This window comes from Neocloeon triangulifer, unplaced genomic scaffold (genome assembly GCF_031216515.1).
Source record: "Neocloeon triangulifer isolate White Clay Creek 2 clone unplaced genomic scaffold, ASM3121651v1 ptg000004l, whole genome shotgun sequence".
In the NCBI taxonomy this organism is placed as follows: Eukaryota; Metazoa; Arthropoda; class Insecta; order Ephemeroptera; family Baetidae; genus Neocloeon; species Neocloeon triangulifer.
In genome coordinates, this window is record NW_026775547.1 from 1128073 (window position 1) to 1148180 (window position 20108).

At 35.2% G+C, this 20108-nt stretch overlaps 1 protein-coding gene across 1 annotated transcript in view; it reads left to right on the forward strand.

Moving 5' to 3' along the window:
* The first annotated feature begins 1252 nt into the window (after nucleotides 1–1252).
* LOC132193370 (trissin receptor) overlaps nucleotides 1253–20108 on the forward strand; it is a 120200-nt gene continuing 101344 nt past the window's right edge. Inside the window, exons 1-2 of the mRNA XM_059614000.1 lie at nucleotides 1253–1398; nucleotides 13161–13323. Coding sequence (XP_059469983.1) covers nucleotides 13161–13323 — 163 coding nt within the window. The 5' untranslated portion in view covers nucleotides 1253–1398. The remainder of the gene's footprint in view (nucleotides 1399–13160; nucleotides 13324–20108) is intronic.

A 20108-nucleotide genomic window follows, 5' to 3' on the forward strand; every position in this document is an offset into this window, starting at 1 on the left:
GCCTCCTTTTAATATTATAACGTTGATTTCTGCCGCACCTGTTCCGTGCAAGCTGAAAAATCACATAATTCGCGGGCCATCCTCTCTCGCTGGCATTTTATGATACGGCTTGCGTGTGTCGCTCAATATAGTGCTGGAGTGCGCTAACGTAAAAAGGGTAAAAAGCGCTTTGCTGGTTTCCAGAGTGCGGATCATCCACACAGAAAAAGATTTTATGCATATACGGGCAGTGGCCAAATCATGCTATTGGAGAGACGCAATTTTTCGCCTGATGGAACAAGTACCATTTTTGTCAATCTTTTCTATTCGGTTAAATTTGCTCATCCAACAAACTATATTTTCAATTTAGAGTTATGGGAATTGCCTCAGTTTTTTATTTTTTTATTAGCGATTTGTTTCAGAATAATTTAATTGCAAGATTATATCGTTGTGTTAGTTCATTTTTTTCCATGATGAAGAGGAAACTATTTTAAGTTTTATCAATTTATTGAGGCTCTTGACAATACTAAATTTGCGACGAGTGAAATCGTGTTCAAATTGAAAAATACCTGATGGTGCCGCGGCTGGAACGATGATCAAATCGAGGACGGTCGCCGCTTGTCACTTCTCCGTGCGGTCCGTGACTCGATTCAACAACATCACCTGTCTTTTTGAAAACATTTAGATCTATCTATCTTCCTTGACTACAAAAAAAGGGCGCGATTGCATAACGTAGTGCACTGATCAGCGACTGATTAGAGATTTCAAATTCTTGCACTCTGGAAAGACTATATTCATCTTTAAGAAATTGATTTTTAATTTTGCAAAAACCAAATTAAATTTATCTCTCAATACCATGATATAAATTATGACTCAAAAGAAAGTTCTTTCTTTTCTCTACAAAATCATTAAAATCATGTATGTATTTTTTTAATGAACTAAAGTATGAATATTCGTTCATTATGAGAAACTGTGAGAAACATGGAAAAAACCGAGAAAAATTATGAGTTCTAAAATTTATACACATCGTGGCATTGATAGGCAATAGGCACATTTAATTTGCTTTTTAAAATTCAGTACAATTATAAATCAATTTTTTAAAGATGAAAAGTTTTAGTCACGACTCTGTAATGTTATTAAATTTCTTATGGCCAATGACATGACTTTGGCAAGGTCGAATGTCGCTAATCAGTGCATGATGCAATCGCGCCCTTTTTTGTTGCGTTAATGGAGAGAAAATAGGGGGCGGAGTCAGTAAGTGTTTTGAAGGAGACAGGCGATGTTGTGATGCGAGTTTCAATTCTGAAATCGGTCTCAAAATGGGTGATTTTTTCGAAAAAACCCAGCGGAATCGGGTTCCGGAGAAGCCTCGAGCGGTGGCCGACCTCAATCTGATCATCGTTCCAGCCACGGCACCAGGTATTTTCTGATTTTTCCAATTTGAACACGATTTCGATTTCACCCATCGCCATTTTAGTACATATCGCCAGAGCCAGGAGCCAGAGTAGCCTCAACAAATTGATAAAACTTCTCGAGAGTTCTCGGTGAAATTTGAGGAAAAAAAATCAGCAAAAGAAATTTGCTGATCGATTTTCCTAATTCAATTTTTAATTCAATGAAAAGAATAGTACTCAAATTTAAAGCAAAAGAGGCAAAAGAGCAAAATTTTATTTTTATAAAATGATGTTCACAATTTTCGTTTATTTTTTTTTTTTTATTTTTTTACGTGTTTTTTCTCATAAAATTGGATCTTGAAATTAGACTGTGTGAAAGAAACTGGTAGAGTTTATTGTCTTTCAGTATAAACAACTATTTCTTTAACGAGAACTAGTTTTTTTATAATTCGGCATGATTGATTTCTTCATTCTATTTTTATGTCTTCTATAGATCAGTCTCAGAAGTCAATTTTCAACTATGCCTGCTTATTCAACAATCAAAATAATATTTAATTAGTAGTTCCAATCATGATTTAATATTATATTTTAATTGTTAAAATGAATAATATTTTTATGATTTTTATTGACTTATTGGTAATGAAATTTGTCGTCTGGCCAATTTTTATTTTTAATTTAGTTAGAACCTCTTGTTTAAAATAATTTATTTGTTAAAAAATTATATTGATGAACCTACAACAAAGCATTCGCACTACAGAGAAAACTAAACAAATGCCGTGCTTTAAAATGGCTGCACAATATCTGCACTTGCTGTTGTTTCTCTCATGAATTATGAGCAGGTCTCGCAAATAGCTACGGCACTGGTATAACTGGCAGAAATCTACAAACATAAATAAAGGCAAACAACGCAGCAATTCATTCCTCTCTTTGTTCTATGAATGTATATTTATATAGAGAATGTACCTGTGCTGGCTTGTTGAGGGATGAAAATTCTCTGCACTCCGATGCAGCAAATAGCGCGCGGCAGTATCATCTGCGTGTTTTCCTTCCTCCCGTGTTCCGCGGAACGAAAAGTTTTTCATTTGCGCTGCTGACACGCGAGGCAATCGAAGCTGAATTTATCGTGTGTGTGCGGTTTTGCTTTTGTGCATTCACTCGGATGTGTATACAAGTCACTTGTGCGAATTTCCTCCCACGTTTTTCCTCTGCACCATTCGTTTCGCGTTTCATTAACTTTGCCTGTAATTTGAATTTATTCATCTGATTGACGTCCGCAATCGAATTATTTCCGGGACAATGACATGCCGTTTTGTAAAATGGAAAAGGAGATAGCCCAAAGTTACACGTCATAAACAGAAGTCAATTCAATAAGTGCTTCGAAAGTCTCTGGGTTTGATTTGATTACGGACAAAAATTTATCTACGCCATTTGAATAATGAATATCCACGAGCAGTGAATCGTGATTAAAAAGTTTGATTCTTACTGACAGACTGATTGGAATTTCCTTTGCAGACGGGAGGAAAAAAGAATTAATTATTATTGGAAGAGAAGTAATTAAAATGTTAGTAATAGAAATTATATTGATTAAAAAGAAAGATCTTTATATTTTCCTAGTATTTGAGCACAAACAAATTTAAATCGTCAAAGGATTATTACTCCAGTTGGAATTTTTAACTGCAATCGAAAGTTTTTGTTGCAGTATTATAAAAAAATATCATTTTTGTGTTGATTTTAATTTGATTTTAAATTGTGTAATAATAATTTTTTCAAAATTTATGCAATAATTTAAAAAAGATCATAATTGAAAAATTTCAAACCTCAAATCTAAATTAATTAAATGTGAATATTTGCAACCAAATGACTAAGATTAAATTAAATTAATTCATTAAATGTAAATAATTACAATATTGGCAAGTAATTCCATGGGGCAGCCACTTTTGTTGGCCTTTTCATACCAAGTGGTCGCTCCACAGAACAATTTGCCGGCGACCCTCAAAGACACTGTGATGTTGACCACTCCCCCGCCCTCTGCAAGGAGCACCTGTGGTCACTCTATTATAATTAGTGGCAAGAACAGCGAACTAATTGTGTCAACCGAGGCTCACTGCGGCGGATGGGGTCTTTTTGATCTCGGATGTTTTAGCAAAATTCTTACCAATTTTTTGCTTCCCTTCCTACAATCGTTTTCAATATAAATATTTTTGTAACAGTTTCTACAAAAAACCATCAACAATGATAATTTTTGCTAATTTAATCGACCCATTCGTGAACACTTGGAAAAATTAGAAATTTCTAAAAATTAACTGCATTTTATATTAAAAAGGAAATGCTAAAAATCACATCCGCCTCTATAGGCAAATTAATTCTATAAAGAATCCTTTTTGTGGAATTCATAGAAACTGAATTTTATGCCATTACAACTGTTCTAAACGAAAGAAAGAGAAAAAATTCGACCACGGACAATCTGCGTTTCATTCACAGAGAAAAAAAATCAGACCGCAACTTGAGTTTTTCTCTTCATCTAGAGCGTTGAATGTCTCCATTAGGTAAGCCATCAACCTCTCGTGGGTGCGCAAACAAAGATTTTTGCATGCCCGTTGCCCAGCCCCAGCCGACCATCATCATTAGCTTAGTGTTTCAAGTTTTGACCCTTTTCTCGAGCTTCGGAATTTGCATGCGGGACTTTTTCTCGTTCCGGCAAAAGCGCTCGGTCCATAATAATAATAATGGAACGCTTGCGGTTATACGCGAGCGAAAAGGGAGAGAAGCGCCCTTTTGAGAATATTACACGGCCGATGGTGCAGCCGAATAAATTTATTCCTTAAGTCTCGAATTTTCCGCGTGGCGCCGACAAGTTTTAATTAGCGTCAGGCGCAGCACGTCCAATCCAAATGACCCTCGTCCTGAGCAAAAAATATAAAAAGAAATTCTCCCTCAAAATTGTACGTAACAGCTCTGTTAAAGTTAAACGGCCGCGTCGTAAATGCCAGCAAATTTTAAACTTTTTCTCTTCAATGTCGAGAAGCACTTCTTATGCGCGGCCCTTAAAAAACTGGGTTGAGAATCTCGTAATTAGACGCGGCGCCAAAGGCGGCTGCAATATTTAGCAGACGCACTTCACCCCATTTCACTCTCACCAATCGATACCGTCAGAGGGCACGCGAGATGGATAAATTCGGTGGAAAAACACCTGCGAGACGTTTATGGCTGCTCTAATTTACAACCCCTTATCGGGAAACAATTACGTCGACGTGCGATTCGGCCTCTCGTCTCGAAATGGAAATTTATTCTAATTCACTGAAGCGTCCGCCGGTAAGAGCTGGTTTTTTTGTTCTTGTTTTTGATGAGCAAGAAAAAAATATCTCCATTAAACGGCAAAGAGCGTCAAACGATTGGCTAGGGAACGCCACCATTGCCAATAATTGCCAAATAAAAATAATTTAATTAATACGAATGTTGAATTTAAAGTAGAACTCTCTCTTTTTCATAAATGCACATCCTTTTATTCAAGATTTTCAAAACACAAAACATATGCAACTCCTCAAAATACTGCAAAAATTGAAGAGGCTAATTGCTAATGATGAATATATTGTGTTACGATAAAAAAACTAAAATGTTGAAATAAATTTAATAGCAATAATTCCGATGGTATTATTTTTGTAAAAATTGAAACCAGGTGGTTTTTCACATAAAAAAATAGTTGAAATTTAAATTTTATAACTTTAAATAGAATTAATTATAAAGTCCTTCCTTTCATAGACGAGATTTGAGAGGAATGATTCCCCTTCCCTAATTTTTTGCAGAGGTTTTTGGAACCTATTTTTTTTTCTTGTTTCATCTGATTTCTTTTGGTATTTGCATAAATAACTGAAATGTTTGCCAATTGCGGCGGCCAGTCCTGCACTTGACTTGAAACAATTTCAGCCTCCTGGCAGATTCTGTGTCTTATTATATTGAATCAGAGTTTCTGAATTGATTGATGAATGATTGACAGAGCAGCTGTAAATGTGTATGAAAATGATAAATTGGAACTTGTATAAATTCTTAAAGTTACAAACATAGCAAGAACCAGTTGCAGAAGAGTGGTGGTGTTCCCTTCAAAAAAAAAAAAAAGTTCGTTGCTTTTTTGGCAGCTCTTGTTTGTGTTAGACGAAACTTTCTAGACGCCGTGAAAAATCATTTGGTAATTGGTGCTTTTATTGGCGGCTTTAATTAAACAAACAAACTCTGCAATGCAAGAAAGTTGCGTTATCAAGCGAAGGACTCGAAATTATCGGCTGAAAATTGCAGGCGTTGGTTTTATCCCTTTGTTTTCACACGCCCAGGCAATCCTGTCTTATTTTCACACATTTGGAACTTGGACTAAAATGAGAAAATAACAATTTGCTGACTTTTCAGTTCTCGATTTGGAGTTGAACGAAAATTCAGGGAAAGAGTACGTGACGAAAGCTAAGGGTGATCAATTACGGTCTTAATGAGGCGCTATTACGCCGGCAATTATTTTTACTCAAGAACCTCTCCAGACGGAATAAATTGTACGGGCCCAGTGGATACAACGCATCATAAATCGCGCCCGTTTTTCCAGCCCGCTGGAGGAAAAAGAGCGTAAAAGTGATAAATCACGGCTTTTAAAAAAATTAGGCCGGGAGAGAAGAAAATAAAACGGAATTGCCGAGGGACGAACTATAAGGCGTAGTAATCGTTGCACTGAATGTCACCGACCTCGCACGCCACTGCTTTTATGGTGCACAATTCAGGTTAATTGGAAAAATGAGGATGCACTCGCTGGGGACGCCGCAACCACCCTCGCTTTCTCTCTCGACTGACTCTTTTTATTATTATTTAATTAAGGTAAGAATCTCATCTCCCTCTTTTCTGCCGACTGCCTTATTCATAATTCAAACTGGGTTCACTGCATACCAAGAAAAGAATGCAAACCTCGTTGCTTGTATGATTTCGGCAAGTCTCGATGTTTATAAAAATTGCCAAAAAATTGTTTTTATTAAAAAATGGCGGCTCTACCAGTTTCGCACGGTCTGCGACCCTATTAAATAAACAGTTTTTTTGCCACGAGGAAAAAACCTGTTCTTCACTTCCATGATCATCTCCTCGAGTGTCAATTTCTTCAAACAAACATACTCCTTTCATTATCAGAAAGTCATAAACAAATATGCAACTATTTCACAAAAGAAAATATCAAAGTTTAGTCATTAACCCGGTTCCAAATAAATTTCTATTTTTTCATAAAATGAAATCAAACTTTACTAATTTTTTTTTTTACAAATTCAATCAACAAATATGCCATTGCTCACCTATGATTTTAATTTTGTACTTATTATGTAAATTGAATGTTTTATAAGTTAAAAGTGAAAAAAATTTTACCTTATATTAAAAATTCCAATAAAAATAAAACACTCAAGCTGCTATCAAAGAATTGAGATTGCATGCAGAGTTTTAATAATCAAACTGAAATTGTCTCCAGTTAAAAAAATGGAGTTTCAACAAAGCTAAAATGTGATCTTTTAATCTCAAATCGATTCAAGTGTTTGAAAAAAGAATTATATAATTTATTCAATTTTTTTGCCTAGTACTCGTAACTTTGGGAGAATAAATGTCTGCGATGAAGATTGCATAGTTTACAGTGGATGTTTAGAACTCGGTATGGATTTGGAACAGCGAATGATTGTGACACGTGGAAAACGTCGAGGTTTTCCGCTTCGAGCTCTCATTGCATCTCGCTCTGCCGGTTTTGATGCGACGAGTGAGAGATGCATGCACGTGCAGATTAGGAAGCGAAGAGCGAGATGAGCTTAAAGTTTCCTCCCGCTTGATTTAAACTCGTGCAACTTTTGCTCCGCCGCACACCGCTGCTGCTCCCCATCTAATTAAAGTGTGCACGTGCTGTTTCTTTGCGCAGCCCGCGAGCTTCTTGCCGTGCTGAAATAATAATATTAGCAATTGCGGCGGGAGCCGTGCAAAGTATTAATTCCGCACGAGATCTCTGGTTTTAGGAGGGAAAATGAAGTTTTTGATTACATTACAAACGACTGATAGGATAACAGAAAAATAACAGGACGAGAGGAGATGATTAAGTTTCAAAATAAAGTAGATGTTTTTGTGTAGCAATTAGAATCATGCATGTGTTGTTCCAATCAATATCCTATTACATTTCAACTTTTTTTTAATCCGATCAAGTTTTAGATTTCATACTTTGGTGTTTCTTCCCACTTATTCTAAAATTAAATGCATTAGAAATTTATTTCATTTGTAATTATCAAGTTTAAATTTATTAGAAATTTAATTTAACTTTCAAATTAATAAATTGTACTTAAATCGTGTGAGGTAACAAATAAAGTTCATGACCAAAATACTCTCAAAATCAGCAGTTAAAATTAATTTCTCTGCCATCAAAAATCAAAGTTTAATTAGAGCTCCTGAATTAAATTTTCCGTCCCATGAAAGTTTGAAAGCAATTTTTATTAAAAGAAGATTGAATTTTGTAAAAATAAGTTCAAATTTTGTCATTAAACTTCGAAACTGTTTGGCTCTTTGCCCAGGTTTAAAATATTACAAAATAAATTACCGAGTAAAAAAAATTACCTTTTATTTTGTGATAAAAAACTATTATCTTCAAGGAAGCAAGTTTTTTTTTAAATATTTACATTTTTATTTGACCTCATCATTGCTATTAATATTCAATATTGATATCAGACTTTGTCCCGGTATTGATTATTTTAGTCAAATAATTCGCAGACAATTTTCAAAATATTATTCTGCATTATGGAGATTATTCTGAAAACTCTATTTCAGTTGACAGGTTTGTTTCGGCCATTACACCATAAACTGTGCCCGGCAGTTTGTGATCACGTTTGGTGGCAAAAACAAAGTACTAGCCGAGGTCTAACACGTAAATTTCGCCTATCATAGTGGCTGTGGTTGGCACCAAAAGCCCAATGGCTGGATGATTCGGACCGCAGAGTGTATCATAAAATCGGCAGACCTGCTGTTCAGTGGCGCGGCCGCAAAGACTGTATAATAACGCCAAACCCACGAGTGGAAAAGCCGGCAAAAAGTTCTGGAATAATTGCATTTCGCCGAGCACACACACGTCTGCAATAATCGTGTCGGGCTGAAAGGAAACTGCGAGAGCAATTAAAAATACGGCGGGTGCGTCAGTCATTTTTTGTTGACTTTCGCAGCCCTGCCGCTTGGTTGAATTTTAATTGCACCTAACAGACTCGGCCCGAGTAATTTTGTTTGAAATTCATTAATACAAATGAAGTAGGAGCTGAGAGAGGAAGATAAAAGATAAAAAAACTTCCTTTTTAATTTATTTCATGTTGGTTTTTTACAGTTTTTTTAACCGAGAGAAATGAAGAAACTCAAGGATGGCTCCCTTTTCACACAACTAGCTGATTTTCCGCCTACTTGCTTTTGGGAAAGTTTTTCCGCCTCACAGAGAGAAAAGTAAGAGGAAATCCGACAGGAGGTCATGATTTTTGTATGAAAAAACGCTCCAGGGAGAAAGTTCGCTTCGTATTCTGTAATATAAGTGACTTTTTCCGTGATGAGATTCGTGGAAAACCGTCTCTCTCCCTTTGTCATGAATTTCTTATTATTTTCTAATCAATATTTCCCACGGATGATGGGACAAGTTTTAAATTGGCAAGAATAATTCGCTCTCCGGTCGCACCCCCCGAGCATTATCGGAAACGACGGGTTACCACCGAGGAAGTCTCGTTCTCCGCGCAGACTGAAGTGTTTTATTAATCTCGAGACAAGAAAAAATAGCACAACGAGTTATAGCATAGGAAGTAAACCGTTATGAGCTGCCACAGGACCGTCTGAAATATGGACCGTAAACAAAAACGAGCGAAAAAAGGGGCTACAATTCCAGCACGCCGTTATTGCGTTTAAAAATATGCCACTGGGAAGTAAATTTTGAAGAGAGAGAGGAAACCGGAAAGTTATTGCTGCAGATGTATCAAATTTCTCTGCAGAAGTGACTTTTTATAGCTGTGTAATTAACTGTCTTTCTTTATTATTATTGTTTATTCTACTCTAGTCAATAATAAAAAAAGTATGAAATGAAATGGAAATAAATGAGCAGAAAGGGTTCGGTAACTTTCTTAAAGGTTTGCGAGACGTAAAAAGTAATTAATTTTGAAATGTTCAGATAATTTTAATTTATACTTTTTTATTACTTAATATTAGTCGGGAACTTTTAATAATTTCAAGGCTATGGAGAATGAATTTACATCATTATTTTTAAAATAAAAAAATCCAACCTTATATAATTATTAAAAACTAAAATTATTTGTTTTTTCCTAATTTAGCACACGAAGAAAAATTTTGCTTGAATTCACTTAAATTTTTTTAATATTAATTAATTTAAATAATTTTAATTTTCTTATTAAAAAAATGGTCTGAATTATTTCAGCGATTTGCAATTTTATGGGTTGGAAGTGGCGTTACTTATTTGATCAAATAATTATTTATTTCCGTGACTTATCTGAGAGGCAGGAAATATTGTGTATGCACTCATTTGTAAAAAGGCCCTCTCTTGAAATGATTTTTGTTCTAATAATTCAAAAGGAAAATGACATTTAAAAATTAAGATAATAAATCACAATAAAGACATCACACATTTGAGGGACAAACCAGGATTTTATCAAAGTTTAAACTTCCTCCCCTCCCCTACCCTTCCACAACTCAGCATTTCATAATCTCGTCTTTTGGTTGCTAGATCATTAAATTTTAACAAGGACGCAGGAAATTACTTCTTCTTTACCTGGTAATTGAATCTTCCATTAAGTTGAAAGTGCTTTTGACGGGGAAATAATGTCTCTGGTCGCTCTTTTTCACTCGAGCCTTCTTAATTTTTTTGAATTTCTTCTTGAGAAACAGCTGTGGTGAATGAGTGGTTTGAGCAAACAAAATAAATTCGCCTTCCAACAAGCTACTATTCAAAAGCCAAGCTTGCTTTTGGTCTGTCTCTGCAAACGGGAGCTGCTTTTCCCAGAGCGTCTTTTCAAAGTGACATTTTCACTCTCTTGAGGAAAAACGCTCTCGCGTTTAATATATCTCTTTGAAATAACGAAGTGGGATGAGACGTTCCGTTCCGCGGGGGATGATTTTTTGCAGAGCTCCTGTCGCCGTCGATTTAATTAGTAGAGAGGGAAATTCACCACAGAGTGTGCGGCAAATCAATGATCCTCTCATGCAGTGGCACCAGCCGGGCTTCGCGAGAGGACAAAAGTTTTGCGGCCACAGCGATTATGCAGCACTTTGCCCAAAAGGGTTTGATCTTGTGCAAAGTTGGCTTTAGTGACGCAAATGCGCACGGACAAAAGAGCAACCCGCAGACTCGCTTCGACTGTCAATAAATGAAAGCAAGAAGTAATGCGCGTTCCCCGCACAAAAGTTTTCGACAATGTAAATCTTACAAGTGATTTATTGTTTCTGGACCGGTGAAATGGGCGAGTTTTTTGGCTCAAATTTCATTTTGATTAATTATTTTTAAGTTTAAAGTAAGAAAAAGTTTAAAAAAGCCTTTTCTTGTCACTAATTTTTTTTTTAATCCAGTAATTTGTTAAATAAAATGAAAGTAAAATTTATATCAAAGCAAAATCAAAATGTAATAATAATTAATTAATTGCTTCAATTTTTTTTTGTATAATTTTGCACAGTAGTGGGTTTTCAAATTTTGCAAAAAAGCAATAAAAAAGTTCTAAAATATTCTTTATACTTAAAAATGTCCGCAAGAGTCTTGTTTTGACGCGTAAAATGCATTATTATCTATCTCTTTTACTGTCATTCTCTTTAAATCCATAAAATAACGATTTTCAGGTGAACCACTTTTTTGCTACGAGTGTTGACGCTGTTTGCCTGGCTAGCATAAAACGTTTATCTTGCCCAGACGGCCGCAAGTAAGAGGCGAAGGAAGTCCGATAATTTTTTTCCATAAAGAGAGGGATATGAAATATGACGGAGAGAGGGAAGATGGCTTTTTCATTTGCTTTAATGCCTTCTTCTTTTTATTATCTCTCCCCGTTATAACTTTTTCTGTCGTCACGGAGTTTAAATTTATTCCAAACGGCCTCCATCGAGATCAATTTTTATCATCACCAAAAGTGACTTTTTTGCATCTTCTTTTTTATTTTACTCTGCCCTACTTTTTCCCTTTTCAATTATCGAGAGGAGTGCGAACATGCAGTGAATGCTGTCTGAATCCGAGGAGATGGGGCGTGTGCCCGCCAGCCGATTGTTATTGCGCCGACGGCCTCTTTCTCTCTGCAAAACTGCAGGGGAAAAAGCAACAAATGTTTTCTTTCGATTCCGAGCACGAATCGACGCAGAGCAGAACCGACCCAACTTTTTCACCCTCCATTGTTAAGTTGGCGCGCGCAAGTGTAAAACTTATGCCGATTTGACGAATCTTTCATTCAGGTTGCGGCTTCGAAACTTGCTGTGAAACATCGAGAGCTAACTAATTTGCGCGGACATTCTTTGAGAGCTTTTTGAGTGCTACTTTGTTGCGCGGGGCTTTGATCAGCAGGCATGAAAAATGCGCTAGGCCTTGCGAGGATGCTTTTTGTTACAAAACGAGCTTTGAGCCCAACATCTTGAATTGCCGCTCAAGGAATTTCATCTGATAAAAAGTCTGCCTTTATTTGAAATGTGCAATAAATCTTCACATTCCTATTTTGTAAACAGCTTTTTACTTCGGATATTTTTTTAGTGTCTGCCGAAATCATATTCAATGTCAAGATCGGCACAAAGGAAAACTAAATGAGGAATTCTTCAGTAATGATTTTCATACTTGAATTCAAAGTATGAAAATACCATGACTGCGATAGTGATTTAAAAAAAATTTGTACTCAATCTTAGATTGGAATTAACCTCCCCCCTCCCCCCGTACTCCCACAAATAAATTGGATGAGATGTTCCCCCATTGATTAATGCTAGATTTAAAATTAGTTTTCATTTCATAATTATTATATTAATAATTAAATTATGTATTTTATTGTGATTAATGGATTTTAATAATGGATGAATATTCGCGTGTGATAATTTATTTCTTATTTTTGCTTTTTTTTTTAAATGTTAAAATCTGAACCTGTTGGATACACCTTGACTGATGAAAACTATTTTTCTCCAACAAAAAGGTTTCTGTTAACAATTTGTCTCAACTTTTATGGGGAAAAGTCCAGGTCCAACTTGGTTTTTGGTAGAAAACTCTAAAACTGTTCTTATAAATAATCTAAATGAAATTCTGTTAAAATATTTTAATTAACGGCATTTGAATTTTTTATTTTATTGTTATTTAACTGGTGAAGGCAAACACTCTTGAAATGGAAGTAAAAGTTTTTGTAAAAATCTTATTAAGTTCAAAAAATTATCCGTTCAAGAAAAAAAAGTCGTTTTGTATATTTTGAATCACCATTTCGAAAAAGATTCCCCATCAGAATTTATTATTTGAGTGAAATAGTCATAATTTTAAAAAAAACTGACTTTTTAACCAATGGAACCTGATCAAAGTTCTTTAAATTGACAAAGAGAAACAATTGCAAGGAAAGGTACAATAAACACTGCAGCTCATTATTTCCGTTATCAAAAACACGTTCAAGTTTTGTTCTAATTATTACTGGAAGCTGAATTCGCGTGTCGCCTACATCTGCATTTGTACTTTCTCTCTCAATTTGCACGAACGTCCACTTGTTGGCGTTCCGACGGTGTTAAGAGGTGCCATTAATTAATCTTCGGCTGACGCGTTCTTGTTCGCAGATGGATGGAGAAAAGTGGAGTGGCAGCAACGACTCTGGCAACACGACGGGCGGCCCTTGGTGGCACGACTACGACGAGGGCGAGCAGTACATTTTCCATCGCAACGACGTCTTCTACAGCTTCCTCACCGCCTACTTGTTGGTCGCCGTGCTTGCAGTTTTCGGTGAGTGCTTTATTTTACCTTTTTTTTCCCAGCGCCGATTTTCAAAAAGAGACTTTTTGCCCAAATTCGAGACAAATGATGAATCGCGCCGCGGCAAAAAATCCCGCGAGAGGAAATCTGAGAAAAGCAGAGTTTTGTCAGTCTATTTGAAACGGATGATTGATGGACCCGGCAGGGGTTGAAATTCGCCTCGTTCGGAGGAGGAAAAGCGTGATTTATGGCCGTTATTAAATTATACAAGCTCCAACTAACAAAAAGGCAATTTCCCTGTCTTTTTGCTTACCCAATTTTAAAAACATCGAATCGGAAAAATTGAAGGGTATGATACGAATTTTCCAGCTGAAAATTTCCAGTTAATTCGCCTCCCAGTCTTAATAGGTTTATGCAACCCGATGAATATTTTTTACAAGAAAAACCTTTTCCCGAGTGATTTGACAACAATTTATTTCCCTATCGTTTAAAGGGCATTTCATAGGATTCGCTTATCCTTAAAGTATAGTATTATTTTTGTGTGGAACTCATTTGATTTTTTTTTAATTTTCACTTAAAATTAATTGAAATATTATTAAATCAATATTATTAGTCTGCTGGCAAAAGAAAAGTCCAGCTTTCCTTCAAATTTAATTACGAAAAACGCTTCGGTTTCCGTTTGAAAGTTTTTGATGAAAATTAATCATTATCTTGATTGTTGATTTTTCAACATCAATAAGGGTGGGAAAGTTTATCATTCGATGGATTCAATATAAATAATTGCTTTCCCTCCCTCGGTGGCAGTGCTGATTAATGCAATTCTTTTGTTCAAATAAATGTGTTCCGCCGCCATCATCTTTTTCCTGCTAATTCGCTTATATTGTTCAAAGCCAACGGGAAACGACGGACCGCTTGTTTTCGCCGCCCTTTCATGCCGAATTTCTCCATCTCTCTTTGGAGGAGATTAATTTTGCGCGACCGAATTTCGTTCTTCCTACCTTCCATTGTGCGCCTTGCAGTCTGCGCGCTTGATTAAATATCTTCAAAAATCTTGCCGAGCTCCGATGAAATATATCAGACCGAGACTTGATTAAATTCTCTGTTCCAAAACAAGCCGCGGCTGAATTTAATCTCGCGGAAATTTTTGCTGCCAAACTTAATTAAAGTGCTCTAAACACCCCTTTTGTTAAACCACACTTTGCCATTACCATAATGAGGTCACTTTCGGGAATAATCGGATGTGATGAGGGGTGACGTGGGTTTTGCAGTTCAAATTAGATAAAATAAATACCAAATGGCGCGGTATCTGGAGTGTTAATTTTACTAATGCACATTGTTAAGCGCGTTTGCAGTGGCTACATTTTGCCTTTGCGATTTAATACTGATGTTTAATTATCGGATGGCATGTGCGTTCAATGTAATTGCAATAATAATTAACTTTGATTTAACTTGTTCGATGGCTAGGTTTAATAATGTGTTATTCTGCAATGCTCATAAATTTGAGTGAAAAAGCTCTGACTGAATTTTCGGGTTCGGAAAATGTTAAAATATTATCCAGTTGACATAGAAAAGAAATTAAGGAAAGTATGGTTTAAAAGTTCAAATAAAATGATAATAATGGTTAATTAAAACAGCCACTACTTAAAAAGTTAAAAGATATAATTGAATTTTATATTTAATGGCGATTATTATAAAATTTTTTAGCTATCCATGCTATGCATCAAACAAATCGTTGGCCTCTTTAACCCAAAACCAAGAAAAACTTTTATTTATTAGATTTTACTTAAAAAAAATCTTATAATATATATCAAATTAATTTATTACTTAATTTTTATCAAAAAATCGTGTATTTAAACGTAATTGAAGAAGAGTTGTTAAAAAGTGCTGCATAAATAATTTTTCAAGTAATTTACTTTTGAAATATATTAGAGACATAAGTGTAATTTTTAATTATTTTTAGAAAGACAATATATTATAATATGAAAATATATAATGAATTTTTACTTGAATCGTTTGGTATATTTGCTCAGAAAGCAGTCTTCTGTTGGTCACACTGGCGGATCGGTCGTAAAATTGGCTGAGCCTCATCTCTCTTTTAAAGAGAGACACGATAAATTTAACGACGGACCGTAATTTCAGTTAGAACCCGAGGTCAGCCACCGTATGTGTGCCGCTTCTCATAAACCAGGAACAAATTATCTTTTCAACCGTGAGTTACGGCCAAGTGGTCGGCGCGAGAATGGCGCTTGCACCACTCCTGGACCAGCTGCGTTCGAGGACAACATTGTTGCATCTCTCTGAGCTTGCAGTGAAGACTAGGAGTGTTTTAATGCAAATAATTTCACACACGGCTGTGCGCTTGGTCGCTCCAACTGTGCCTCGCTGCGGGCGGCAAAAGACGCTAGGCAGCGAGAGAATTGCGAACATTTCATGCGGTCGGGTTTTTGCTCGTTTCATACATTTGTTCGCTTGTGGTTCCTTTTGATTTATAACAAATGGTAGCCGCTGCACGAGACCGAGAGAGTGAGAACTTTCTAAAGCAAAAATTTAAATTTGCACTCTTATTTAGAATATATATTTTTTTTTAAATTCTTGTTCATTTCCCCAAGTTTTAAGTAAACAATTTTAATTGAAAGAAAAGAAATTGTTGGGATGGGAAATATGGAACTTTTGACCAATAAGGCACCTACTTCAGCAAAGATTTTGCTAAATCTTCAAATATCAAAGAGACTCCCCCAGTAATACAGATTTTATAATTTGTAAAACGAAATTGAATAAATTTAATAGGTTGCCAGCTTATTATTATTATTTTTTTTAATTTCTTTTTATAAATCTGTAATTCAGTTTTCTTTATTTCTGTAAAGTAAAACAAGTGTTCATTAATATATTAAAGAAATTAATTTTTTTTACGATTCCAATAATTTTAAATTTAAATTAAGTTAAATAAATTTGTATCAAGCTGGTTGACATATTCTGACGTTGCAAGATCAAAGAGACTTTTGCGGATAAATCAAATTCATAGAATTCCTGCTCCTCAATTAATTTCCATTTGCACGATTATTTGAATTGTATTTGTGCATCAAATTGAGAGAGTTCTGTGCGCAAATAGTGTCAAAGCAAACTGCAATAGTAAACTTACAATTAGTATTGCTCTGTGCGTGTTTACAAGAGCATGCTTTTACGGTCTCTTGTGTTTAATGTCGCATCGTGATTTCGCATTTTCTGCCTGTCAAATATGTACATAGTCAATTAGAGCAAGAATTAGCCGCGTGGAAGCTGACGGAAATTCTCGTTTTTCCTTTGTTTAACGACCAGAAGTTCATTAGTCATAACATAAGTCTTTTGTTTCGCTCCTCTTTTCTGCTTCTAAATAATTACTTTCAAACGCGAAACCTGAGAATGAGAATGAGTTAATTAATGCAAATTACACGAGTAAAGCAGAGACAAATTGAAATTAAAGAGGATTAAATCCTATTAACTGCATTGCAGAGTCAGGTGTATAATCTTTTTCTCTCCAAAATTTTTATTTTTTTTTTCTGTGAAGTTTTCAATCACTGAATACTTAATGCAGCTTACAAAAAGTTTTTGTATAATTATTTCAAAGTTAAGTTGCTAATTTAATTATACTAATTATGCAACCAGAATGCATAAGTGCCAAGCCGGTTGCATACCTCCTTCTATTTAAACTGGTCAAAGAAACAAAAATACGTAATAATGAAGTTTTTAAGACGAGTGAAAAATCTTTTAGGCTAATTTGAAAAAAAAATGTTATTCCCAAAAGGTCTCATTGTCAGATAAATTTATTTTTAATAATCTCTCTAGTCTATACCAAACCTGAACTGGAATTAAATAAATAAACGTGGGATTAATTGAACACTACAAAGAAAAATTAAATTAATTATTGAAACCGATAAATTTTATATTAATTACCAAACAGTTTCACAATCAGCTTTTCCAACCACGTTCAATTGTTCAGACTCTTGTTTATTTGATGAGCAAAGTCGAGTTGCACACACAGAGAATAACATTTGATGTCATCAGCACAGTTAATTAATTTTTTCTAATGGCATTAATGAATGTAATCGCAACATGCAAATATATTCCAGAGATAATAAACCGCATTCAATTATACTCGCGATGGCTGATCGATTCCGAATGTCTCTTTGTTTCACGGGCGGGCGCGCGTGAAACCAATCCATTCAAAATCGCCGATCCAATTATTTCGGAACGAGCCGTGCTCTCTGGATTAGTATGTTGTGCGGTTTGACTGGCAAATTTGCCACCGGCGGCGCACATTATTAATTTCCAACGGCAAAAACACATGGCAGCAATAAAAGCGGCGCGCGATAAATAATGAATCGCTGATTGTTTTCCGTCTCTGTACATATTTTCGAGGGCATGTGCTATTTGTATGCGGAACACTACATGTGTGGCAGAGCGGTTTATTGATATTGTGTTGTTTAACGCGCCGACAGCAGTTGCTGTGCGAAACTATATAAAAAAATGAAAACAGAAACGCCCGGTATGAAAGTGAATTGCGGAGGCCGAAAATGGAATTATATCGCTAAAATGTATTCAGACCAGTGGCGCAGTGGGACCGGATCGTGCGCTACATTTGGCTGGAAAATGTGTTGGGATGCTCGGTGAATTTATAACGAATAGGATTTCACTTATTGTATACCTTTTTTTTTCAAATGAAAGCTGGAAAGCTTATTTTTCTTTTAAGTGCTTTCCTTTATCATTTTGTTCCAAAAGTTTCAACATATGAAAATTTTTTAATTTTGCTGCAAAAGTTTGATTATAATTTAATTACGCTTTGTATGATGTTTTTTAAATAAAAAAATTTGTGATACGTCGTGTTGGCAAGATTTCAAAATTTCATAGGGAAAATTCGATTTGTTTAGCTCACGTTTCAGCTTATTCTATTTGTAAAAAAAATTCCCTCACGTCTCGATTCATTGCTTAAAAATAATAAAGTAAACAATTTTGTGAAACCTTTGCTCTAGAATTTTAAACATATCAAGGTCTTGGCAAAAAGGACTAATTTAATTTTTCTGAAGTGCCTGGTAAAAAAAAATATGTTTTGCATCTAAAAAGCAATTTTTTACTATGTGATAAGAATAAGTAATATTTTCTTTAATAATTCAAAATTATATTTTTTTCCAAATTGAAAAAAGTACATTTTTATTGAAATATATCTTAATTTAAAAACTTAAAATATTATGACTTGTTGAATAACTAAAATTCGTTTAGGAATATCCTGCTCTACTAGTGGAAACGCCTTAAACTAAGAATAATCTGCTCAGATATAAATCTCGCAGAGACAACGGATCAAATTTCTTATCCTTGCCGAACAACAGATGAATCTGCGAAAGCACTTCTGACAAGCAAAAATTCAAAATTTGTTCCCTATTTTATGCGAAACGCCGCTTAAAACTTGGATATGCCTCGAGGCTGCTTGTCAAAACACGATTTCTCACTCGGCCCAGCGACTAATCCACCTGACTTCATTACTAAAGGACTCGTCGCTGCAAGCAAGTAATAACAGAAGAGGATATCTTTGTCCTCCGCCAACGTAATCTACGAAATGGGCCCCGAAATAACTAAGTCCGCGTCCCTCTCAAAATTATACTCCTCTCTCAAATGTCATTCATCATGCTCTGGAAGCATTAGAAGTTACAAACAGCAAAAAGCTCCTTCTCTCGGGTTGAATGAAATTAATTTTGATAATGACGTAGCCGAGTTTATGCAACTTTTCATATAGAAATGGAATATAAATAAAAAATGATATCTTCTTCCGAGAATAAAAGAGAAGGTCGGATTTGAATGCATAAAGAGAAAATGAGCTTTTCCTCTTCTGCAGCAACTCATCACAAAGAATGCTATTTTCATGCCGAGGCGTTTTCATAAATCTGACTCTTTCAATTACATCCACGTGCTCTACCGAGACGCTCATTCACACCCTCTAGAGGAAAAAAAGAGATGTGTGGCGCTATTTTTTTTTTTTTTTATCTCGGCGCTTTTTTACGACCGCGCCACGAGCATTAGTGCGGTAATTACACGGTCATTAAATGTTTTGCCACAGACTTAATTTATGAAAAACGAGCGTGCGTCTGGCGTGGTCACCTAAAATGAGTAAAAATTCATCAGCCAGTTTTTAAATTTCAGCTTAAATGTAATTCGCAGAATCTCATTTTTATCCCACGGGCAGTGAGCAAAGATTTAAAAAATAAAGAAAAAAAAATGATTGAAAAGAGTTAGTAAAAACTGCTTTATAAAGTTTCTTTTATTAACGAAGTTTATAAAATCAGTCTGCCGCAGTCTGTGGAATAACTTTCAGACTGAGAATAGTTGAAAATCGCCCAAGGCGTTATAATTTATTTTTAGTTTGTAAAATGTTTTGAATTACACATAAAATGAAATTCATGTTATAACAGCCACTCGCAGCTACCGGGCACGTTGCAAATTCAAAAGCCAGTTTTTACTTTGCAACGACCAAAGTAAAACTCAAGACCCTGCTCTAGACAGAATTCATATATAAACTTTATTATTTTATGTAAATTAAATGATATTTATTTGAGACGAAACAGGGAAAAAATCAATTTAATTTAATTTGAATAGAAAGAAGAATTTTTTTAAGAAGACTCTCTGGCAAGAAAGTTCATATATTATGGCTGCAGCTTGCAGCCGAAATATGTAGAGCAGATTGTTTCTTCTTAAACAATAAATTACTCGCAAAATCCATCAAGGAAAAGCGGACCTAACATTGAAATCACCACATAATTTAATTTTTTTTTCTTGGTTTAAAATAATTT